This window comes from Oncorhynchus nerka, linkage group LG2 (assembly GCF_034236695.1).
Source record: "Oncorhynchus nerka isolate Pitt River linkage group LG2, Oner_Uvic_2.0, whole genome shotgun sequence".
NCBI classification, from domain to species: Eukaryota; Metazoa; Chordata; class Actinopteri; order Salmoniformes; family Salmonidae; genus Oncorhynchus; species Oncorhynchus nerka.
In genome coordinates this window covers 97043480-97054211 of record NC_088397.1, presented here as the reverse complement: position 1 = coordinate 97054211, position 10732 = coordinate 97043480, and the positions used below count along the sequence as shown (strand labels likewise).

Below are 10732 nucleotides of genomic sequence, written 5' to 3'. Positions count from 1 at the left end.
AATTCCATGTTAAGATCCCTGAGTGGATCATTTAGCTATTTGATGTAGAATTTTATGACCCCTTTGGGTATCAAAAAAAAAAAATATATATATATATATATATATGTTTTCATATTGAATTTGGTCTTTACTACTATAGCCCATAGAAATGCATAAGTGTGAAAAAAGTCAAAATAACAATCGTAAGGATCAATGGTTTTTGAAGTGTCTGTCCTATATCCAGGAGATATGAGTTTGTTTCGTAGGCCAAACAGGTTTGGATGCTACAGACAAAAGTTGGCACATCAGCATCACCGAATTCAGACGCGTCTCATGGGACTTGTGGGGGTCTGACGGCAAAACGGTGTCACGACTTCCACCGAAGTCGTTCCCTCTGCTTGTTCGGGCGGCGTTCGGCGGTCGACGTCAACGACCTTCTAGCCACCACCGATTCATGTTTCCTTTTGTTTTGTCTGTTTTACACACCTGGTTTCCATCTCATGATTATGTTCCTTATTTAACCCTCTGGTTTCCCTCTCTGTTTTGTCTGTTTTACACACCTGGTTCCCATCTCATAATTATGTTCCTTATTTAACCCTCTGGTTTCCCTCTCTGTTTTGTCTGTTTTACACACCTGGTTTCCATCTCATAATTATGTTCCTTATTTAACCCTCTGTTTCCTTCTTTTTGTCTGTTTTAACCCTCCCATCTCATAATTATGTTCCTTATTTAACCCTCTGGTTTCCCTCTCTGTTTTGTCTGTTTACACACCTGGTTTCCATCTCATGATTATGTTCCTTATTTAACCCTCTGGTTCCCCTTTCTGTTTTGTGCGTGATTGCCTTTCGTTGTATTCCGGTGTGTTGTATTTTGAGTCCTGTTTTATCCTGGTTTGGAACGGGATTTTGTTACGTTTTGGATTGAGTAAATCAGTGATTGTTACTCTTATCTGTGTCCTGCGCCTGACCTCTTCACTATCTTTTAGATCGACTCTGACAAACGGAGAACACCATCGTGCTCGTGAGAGTCTCATCTTGACACAAAGAGGTCATATTATTTTGTTTTTTCGGGACGTCTCATGGTCTGTCAAACACAGCTGTAGCTCGGCCACCTTCCGTCCGCAGATGCAGAAGGCTGACGTAGCTGGATGTGTTGGCTTGAGACCCAACCCGTGCAAAAAATATCTCTCTAGTTTAAACTGACAGCACGTCGCGTCAATAGACTCTTGAGGTCTTTAACCGGTTCCTTCCCCTTCAGCTACACGGATTGAAGTAGACATCAGTAATTAACATCAATAATGGATCATAGCTTTCAAGTGGTCAGTCTGTCATGGAAACAGCAGGTGTTCTTAATGTTTTGCACACTCAGTGTACAATCTCGCACACACACACACACACACTCACACACACACACACACCACACACACACACACACACACACACACACACACACACACACACACACACACAAAGCCAGCCAGCCAGCCAGCCAGCCAGCCAGCGGATGTTACTACGCTAATGTTAGCTAAGTGCCCTGGATAGTGGAGGTGAGGGGTGTGTGTGTGTGTGTGTGTGTGTGTGTGTGTGTGTGTGTGTGGCGAGGCAGCAGGCACTGTTCTTTTTAACAGGAAACCATCTTCTGTCATCACGACTGTAATTACAGGACAGAGACACACGCATACATTTCCATGAGAATGGAGCCCTCAGCAAGATCTCTCTCTCTCTCTCCATATTCTTACTCTTCCACCATAACACAAGGACCTAGTGCCTCTCATCTTCACACCTAGTCATCAACATCACCATTATCATCAACAACATCGCCATGATCATCAACAACAACATGATCATCATTACCAACAACATCACCATGATCAACAACATCACCATGATCAACATCACCATGATCAACAACCTCACCATGATCAACATCACCATGATCAACAACATCACCATGATCAACAACATCACCATGATCATCATTACCATGATCAACAACATCACCATGATCAACAACATCACCATGATCATCATTACCAACAACATCACCATGATCAACAACATCACCATGATCATCATTACCATGATCAACAACATCACCATGATCATCAACATCACCATGATCATCAACATCACCATGAACATCATTACCAACAACATCACCATGATCATCATTACCAACAACATCACCATGATCATCAACATCACCATGATAATCAACATCACCATGATCATCATTACCAACAACATCACCATGATCATCAACATCACCATGATCATCATTACCAACAACATCACCATGATCATCAACATCACCATGATCATCAACATCACAATGATCATCATTACCAACAACATCACCATGATCAACAACATCACCATGATCAACATCACCATGATCAACAACATCACCATGATCAACAACATCACCATGATCATCATTACCAACAACATCACCATGATCATCAACATCACCATGATCATCAACATCACCATGATCAACAACATCACCATGATCATCATTACCAACAACATCACCATGATCATCATTGCCAACAACATCACCATGATCATCATTACCAACAACATCACCATGATCATCAACATCACCATGATCATCATTACCAACAACATCACCATGATCAACAACATCACCATGATCAACAACATCACCATGATCAACATCACCATGATCAACATTACCATGATCATCAACATCACCATGATCATCATTACCAACAACATCCCCATGATCATCATTACCAACAACATCACCATGATCAACAACATCACCATGATCAACAACATCACCATGATCAACATCACCATGATCAACATCACCATGATCATCAACATCACCATGATCATCATTACCAACAACATCACCATGATCACCATGATCAACAACATCACCATGATCAACAACATCACCATGATCAACAACACCATGATCATCATTACCATGATCAACAACATCACCATGATCAACATCACCATGATCATCAACAACATCACCATGATCATCATCAACATCACCATGATCAACAACATCACCATGATCATCATCAACATCACCATGATCATCAACATCACCATGATCATCAACATCACCATGATCATCATTACCAACAACATCACCACGCACATCATTACCATGATCAACAACATCACCATGATCATCAACATCACCATGATCATCATTGCCAACAACATCACCATGATCAACAACATCACCATGATCATCAACATCACCATGATCATCATTACCATGATCAACATCACCATGATCATCAACATCACCATGATCATCATTACCATGATCAACAACATCACCATGATCATCAACATCACCATGATCATCATTGCCAACAACATCACCATGATCAACAACATCACCATGATCATCATTACCATGATCATCAACAATATATCATCCTCACCAATCTTCTCTGCTGATACTGATTGGTAGCCTACCGTAGTGTGTGTCTGGCCTGCAGAAAGACCCGGCACAGAGAGACTTGTAGGTTTCTTTTGCAAATTACTATGAATTAGCAGACTTATTTCCTAAAACTTGTCAATTCAAAACATCATATTAAAGGTGTGAAATAAATAACAGGTATATTTCGCTTCAGCAACCACAATTAATCTGTGTGAACATGGCGGCTCTCAACACAGAGTGGCGGCCGCTACTATACGAGAGATTGTTCGTGAGGAGATTACCTTTGAACTAGACTTACAATTAAAACCTGTAAATTAATCATTGGCAGTGCTCACTACCAATTAAACTAAATTAGAAAGTTTGGAGAAATTCAATTCAATTCAAAAAAATTCAAAGAATTTTGAAATTGGCGTGAAAGCGGACAACCCAACTTCCTTCGTGAGTAATCTATTCTATGAACCGTTTGGGCAGGGGAAGGTGGGCCCATGCTGCGGATTAATAAATAATTTTACTGCAGTGGGCTAAATCAGGGTGTGACGAAGACGCAGGGAGTCAGGAAGCAGGTGCAGTCTGTGAGTTTAATCGGAAACGAACATTGAGCGAATACAAAAAGAGAAAAAGCGTCTGAACAAGAAAACAGAAACAATACTGCCTGATGGCACACCTGGCAACCATCATTACGCACACCTGGCAACCATCATTACACACACCTGGCAACCATCATTACGCACACCTGGCAACCATCATTACACACACCTGGCAACCATCATTACACACACCTGGCAACCATCATTACACACACCTGGCAACCATCATTACACACCTGGCAACCCATCATTACACACACCTGGCAACCCATCACACACCTGGCAACCATACACACACCTGGCAACCCATCATTACACACACCTGGCAACCATCATTATGCACACCTGGCAACCATCATTATACACACCTGGCAACCATCATTACACACACCTGGTAACCATCATTACACACACCTGGCACCCATCATTACACACACCTGGCAACCATCATTACACACACCTGGCAACCATCATTACACACACCTGGCAAATCATTACACACACCTGGCAAATCATCATTACACACACCTGGTAACCATCATTATGCACACCTGGACTTTGTCACTACCCTGATTACTTCCCCTTTATCTAGAACTCTGTTGTATCACCCATCAGGCAGTATTGTTTCTGTTTAATTGTTCGGCTCCTCTTTTTGTATTCGCTCTATGTTCGTTCCGATAAACCTCACCGACTGCACCTGCATCCTGACTCCCTGCGTCTCTGTCACAGAATACTGCCTCACAAAATGGAAGCAGCAGCCAACCAAGACATCTCCTAGATGGTTGACGAACAGGAAGACCTACTTTCGCCAACACCACGACCAACTGACGCAACTGACGCGTCTAGAGCGCCCCCTCGACCCAGCGAGCCAGCACCTCAGCTCATTCAGCAGTCCGCCCAGGTCAGCGATGCCCGTTTGTCCCTCCCGGACAAATATGACGGGACTCCAAATGCCATGGCTCCCTCTATTTCACTCATCGGATGAGAGCCCCCACCACCGAGAGGTCCAAGGTTATTTCCCTGCCGACCAGAGTGGGCTACGGCCGTGTGGGTGATAGGAGAGGAGGAGCTGGGTTCTTATGAGAGGTTTGTGGCTCTGTTCAGAAGAGTATTCGATCATCCACCAGAGGGCAGAGAGGGGGGTGAGAGCGGGTCAATATGTTGTTAACTAGGAACAAGATTCTGTTTAAGAGTTTGATCTATTAGCTCAATGGGGTAAATGCAGATGGGAAATCCTCAGGCTAGTTATAGCTATAGTCAGGTACTGCAACAGGCGGGCGACAGCAGGGGATGAGGCTCAATGCTGAACAGCTGCTTCATGATATGGACCAATGTGTTATTGGGCTCATTTCTGGAGGGGGACATTATATTTGAGTAGAAAATGAACTAAACTCAGCAACAACAAAAAAATAAACGTCCTCTCACTGTCGACTGCGTTTATTATCAGTAAACTTAACATGTGTAAATATTCGTATGAACATAACAAGATTCAACAACTGAGACATAAACTGAACAAGTTCCACAGACACGTGACGAACAGAAATGGAATAATGTGTCCCTGAACAAAGGGGGTTGTAGAAATCAAAAGTAACAGTCAGTATCTGGTGTGGCCACCAGCTGCATTAGTCCTGTCTGGTCCAGCAACATGGGTTTGTGCCCATAGGCGGCGACGTTGTCGGTGATGTCTGGCCTACATGCCCTCAGTCCAGCCTCTCTCAGCCTATTGCGGACAGTCTGAGCACTGATGGAGGCATTCGGCGTTCCTGGTGTAACTCGGGCAGTTGTTGTTGCCATCCTGTACCGATCCTGTGCAGGTGTTGTTACACGCGGTCTGCCATTGCGAGGATGGTCAGCTGTCCCTCCCGTCTCCCTGTAGCGCTGTCTTAGGCGTCTCACAGTACGGACATTGCAATTTATTGCCCTGGCCACATCTGCAGTCCTCATGCCTCCTTGCAGCATGCCTAATGCACTCTCACGCAGATGAGCAGGGACCCTGGGCATGTTTCTTTTGGTGTTTTTCAGAGTCAGTAAAAAGACCTCTTTAGTGTCCTAAGTTTTTATAACTGTGACCTTAATTGCCTACCGTCTGTAAGCTGTTAGTTTCTTAATGACCGTTCCACAGGTGCATGTTCATTAATTGTTTATGGTTCATTGAACAAGCATGGGAAACAGTGTTTAAACCCTTTACAATTAAGATCTGTGAAGTTATTTGGATTTTTACAAATTATCTTTGAAAGACAGGGTCCTGAAAAAGGGACGTTTCTTTTTTTGCTGAGTTTACAAATCCCCCACCTCCAACATTCCAACTGAACCACTGAACCACTGAGCACCATACCACAACACACAGAGAGCAGGGGCCAACTGAACCACTGACCACTGAGTAACCATACCACAACACACAGAGAGCAGGGGCCAACTGAACCACTGAGTAACCATACCACAACACACAGAGAGCAGGGGCCAACTGAACCACTGAGTAACCATACCACAACACACACAGGGCAGGGGCCAACTGAACCACTGAGTAACCATACCACAACACACAGAGAGCAGGGGCCAACTGAACCACTGAGTAACCATACCACAACACACAGAGAGCAGGGGCCAACTGAACCACTGAGTAACCATACCACAACACACAGAGAGCAGGGGCCAACTGAACCACTGAGTAACCATACCACAACACACAGAGAGCAGGGATCAACTGAACCACTGAGTAACCATACCACAACACACAGAGAGCAGGGGCCAGCTGAACCACTGAGTAACCATACCACAACACACAGAGAGCAGGGATCAACTGAACCACTGAGTAACCATACCACAACACACAGAGAGCAGGGGCCAGCTGGGCCCACTGAGTAACCATACCACAACACACAGAGAGCAGGGGCCAGCTGAACCACTGAGTAACCATACCACAACACACAGAGAGCCATACCACAACACACAGAGAGCAGGGGCCAGCTGAACCACTGAGTAACCATACCACAACACACAGAGAGCAGGGGCCAGCTGAACCACTGAGTAACCATACCACAACACACAGAGAGCAGGGGCCAGCTGAACCACTGAGTAACCATACCACAACACACAGAGAGCAGGGGCCAGCTGAACCACTGAGTAACCATACTGAGAGCAGGGGCCAGCTGAACCACTGACCACTGAACCATACCACAACACACAGAGAGCAGGGGCCAGCTGAACCACTGAGTAACCATACCACAACACACAGAGAGCAGGGGCCAGCTGAACCACTGAGTAACCATACCACAACACACAGAGAGCAGGGGCCAACTGGGGTCTCTCATATTTATACTGTCTCTGTCGGTATGCCTGCCCATCTGGTCATCATCCTTATTCAACATTACTATACACACAACTTTACAACAATTATATTTGAAAACCCTGCGTGTCACATTGTGAGGTCAATAGTTAGCATTAGCAACCTTGTGATGATGCCTGGCTAGCTAGTTATGCAGGACTGCCTTGTTTAAATGTGTTTTACAACAATTATTTAAAAAACTCTGAATGTCACATTTTGAGGTCAGGCCTGCCAGCAAACGAGAATAAGTCATTCCTAACATGAATGTACCCTGTCGTTCATGCACATTAAACCCCACGGTAGTATTATCCTTACCTTTGTTGTTCATGGTTGTAGAAAATCATGTGGACTGACAGTGACACCTGCTGTCTGGAAATGTTGATGGTGTAATGTCTTGTCCACTGCACTAGGCGGCAGTGTCCCCCATTCAACGTCTTGTCGTTTCCGGTCGCCGCTCCTGATTCGATGGTTCATATTTGGGTTCGTTCGGTTCAGTTCTTTCTCTTCCGGTTTCCGTCTCTTACGTGTGGCAGGTAATGAATTTCACTCCTGACTCTAACATGTTAATCTACATCAATCCTCCTGTGTTTTTTAAGATTCTTATCAGCCATGAATGTGTGTTTATAGTGGAAAATATCACGAACCACACAGGCATCTTTATATTTGCTAAATTTGTTCCCGCTTGATGATTAAAACTATATAACTAGGTCGGCTGTCCCTTTCTACCCGCTAGATATTCATGCTAGGAAAACACACCAACAAACTCACCAAATTGAAAATGTGTTAAATGTTTTGGATAATACTGGCTTTCAGCACGTATACGGTGATAATGTCAATGTTTACATCGTTGAAAACCCCCTACGGCTTGTTTCTATTTAGTCAGTCGTCCTCTTATAAATAGTTAGTGTAGCAGACATGAGTTCCTGCGTGTTTTTTTTTTTGGTCAGTTCTGAAATTAAACTAATTTCTGTTCTCTTCCGTCAACAGATCCACAGAACAGAAATGGCAAAGTCAAAGAATCACACCACCCACAACCAGTGTGAGTAGAAATGGATGGTTAGGAAGTTAAGCTAGTTAGCTAGATATAAGTGCCTAGCTAACTAGCTAGTTGTCAATACAGGATTAATAGCTTACCCGGTTGTTTCGTGTCCGTTTTCAAAAATAAATTGACTAGAGCTCTGCAGGAGTAGCCTGAATCCTGTTTTCATTTTGAGGTCATTGTTTCCATAAACCTGTTGACGCGTCTTTTTCTCCTGTCTGTCCACAGCCCGTAAGGCCCACAGGAATGGGATCAAGAAGCCCAGACCAGACCGTTACGAGTCCATGAAAGGGGTATTTATTGATCTGCCGTTATGATTTGTTATGCAGTTTGTAATGTTGCCCAAGTTAGATCAAGTGCATTGTCATTCACACCTGGTGGTTTATGTAAATCAGATGTGGGTGCCTTTGCCTCAATAATATTAAATGTAACAAAATAAAAGGTGCCCTAATTCCGATGTGGACATCCTGTGAGGTTGCTCTCGCATGGCTCTGTCCTTGTGGCGTATGGGAGCGTAGCACTTCGCTGCTGTGACGTACAGTCCCGTTCCACGGCATCGTAGAGCAAGCTTTGTCCCCCCGGCCCCTCGGGCTGGTGAGGACGGCGTTCTGTATATTCCTACATCTTCCCAGAGCTCCTTGGGCCATGACTGGGGGGCTAAACCATGCATTGCACAACTTATAGACTTACTTTTAGGAGCTGCTACTCTCATGGCTTCAGGGCGGCAGGGTAGCCTAGTGGTTAGAGCGTTGGACTAGTAACCGGAAGGTTGCAAGTTCAAATCCCCGAGCTGACAAGGTACAAATCTGTCGTTCTGCCCCTGGCTCATGGCTTCATTTACACAGACAGCCCAATTCTGATATTTTGCTCAGTTATTGGCAAAAGCTCTGATCTCATCTGCCAAAGATTTAACTGACTTGCCTAGTTAAATAAAGGTAAATGTATAAAAGATCAGTATTAGCCTGTCTAAATACATCCTTATGTATGGACGTATCTCTCTGGTTTATACTGTATTCAATGTACTCAATGTGGGGAAATGATCAGACTGGGAGGAAGGAAGTCTCCGCTGGGCTGGTCTATTCATTACCGCCAGCACCTACATCTTTTCATACCGTTGTCGCCGGCTTTCTGTACGACTCCCGCGAGAACTGGTCACGAACCGCAGTCACACATTTATTTTTATTTAGACGGACCTGACGCAGCTCGCTTAACAGCCGTTGTCGTAGAGATGATGTTCCCTATTTTGTTCCCTATAGGCAATATCGAAATGCGTAGCAATTGTGCTAATAGTTTAATGATCCCATCTTTAGCACAATAGGCTAACTGCAGATGGGTATAACCTCTGTGGTTGTGAGACCGGTTGGCCGTACTGCTAAATTCTCTAAAATGACATTTGAGGTGGCTTATGGTAGAGAAATTAACATTCAAATATCTGGCAACAGCTCTGGTGGACATTCCTGCAGTCAGCATGCAAATTGCACACTTCTTCAAAACTTTAGATATCTGTGACATTGTTGCGACCTTTTGTCCCCCGGCACAAGGTGCACCTGTGTAGTGATCCTGTTTAATCAGCATCTCAGGTGGATGGAACATTTTTCCAGGATTTAAAAAAAAAAAAAAATTCAGCTCATGAAACGGGCCACAAACACTACTTGTTGCAGTTTTTATATATTTTTTTTAACCAGAGTTTGCCTGCAACTTACTCTCTCTCTCTCCCTCCCTCTCTTTATCGCCTCCCAAGGTTGACCCTAAGTTCATGAAGAACTTGCGTTTTGCCAAGAAGCACAACAAGAAGGGTCAGAAGGCCGCCAACGCAGCAGCCAAGAAGATCGCTGATGCCGCCGCCCCTTAGACGGGGTGTCTCCTCTGCATCTCCACGGTCCATTGACTTTGTTACCATCACAATAAAGCTGTGCTTTGCTTAAAAAAAAATAAAAAAAGGATTGGGGTGTTTTACATTGTAACTTCATTTACTGATCTATCCCTTTTAATATTACTGGGTTGACTGTTCGTGTTATATTTCATATAATAGCCTAGCTCTCCTACCTCAACATGGCTTTCATTTCCAACAACACTATGGCATCCTTCAGCTTGGAAATGGAGATGACCAGAGCTATACATTGGCACTAGTCTTTTAAAGGGTCAATCTGTGATTGGTACATCTGTTTTTGGACCTTACATTTGTGATATATATTGATTCTTGAAGAATATAACTTATGTCAGTGATTCAATTGTCGTACCCCCATCAGAACCCAAACTGTTTTAATCGATTGTAAAAAAAGGGCTGTCCAAAGTATTTGCAGAAAGATAACATGAATTGTGGAGTATGAGAAGCTAGGGTCATGGGGCTAGACGCTAGCTAGGAGG

General features: G+C 44.0%; 1 protein-coding gene and 1 non-coding gene across 2 annotated transcripts; both read left to right on the top strand.

Moving 5' to 3' along the window:
- Positions 1-7801: 7801 nt before the first annotated feature.
- Positions 7802-10321, top strand: rpl29 (ribosomal protein L29). The gene is made up of 4 exons (XM_029656100.2): positions 7802-7859; positions 8314-8365; positions 8594-8658; positions 10107-10321. The coding sequence occupies exons 2-4, from the start codon at positions 8329-8331 to the stop codon at positions 10215-10217; spliced, it is 213 nt and encodes a 70-aa protein (XP_029511960.1). The 5' UTR covers positions 7802-7859; positions 8314-8328; the 3' UTR covers positions 10218-10321.
- On the top strand, positions 8819-9044 carry LOC115126481 (small nucleolar RNA SNORA73 family). The gene has a single exon (XR_003863162.1). It is a non-coding gene; the product is annotated as a small nucleolar RNA SNORA73 family (small nucleolar RNA).
- Positions 10322-10732: the final 411 nt, after the last annotated feature.

What these genes read in the sequence shown, in the direction of transcription:
- rpl29 (XM_029656100.2), top strand. Translation starts at nt 8,329, where the DNA reads ATGGCAAAGTCAAAGAATCACACCACCCACAACCAGT. An exon ending in TCACACCACCCACAACCAGT is followed by an intron (nt 8,366 to 8,593) that starts GTGAGTAGAAAT and finishes GTCTGTCCACAG; the next exon opens with CCCGTAAGGCCCACAGGAAT. An exon ending in GTTACGAGTCCATGAAAGGG is followed by an intron (nt 8,659 to 10,106) that starts GTATTTATTGAT and finishes TCGCCTCCCAAG; the next exon opens with GTTGACCCTAAGTTCATGAA.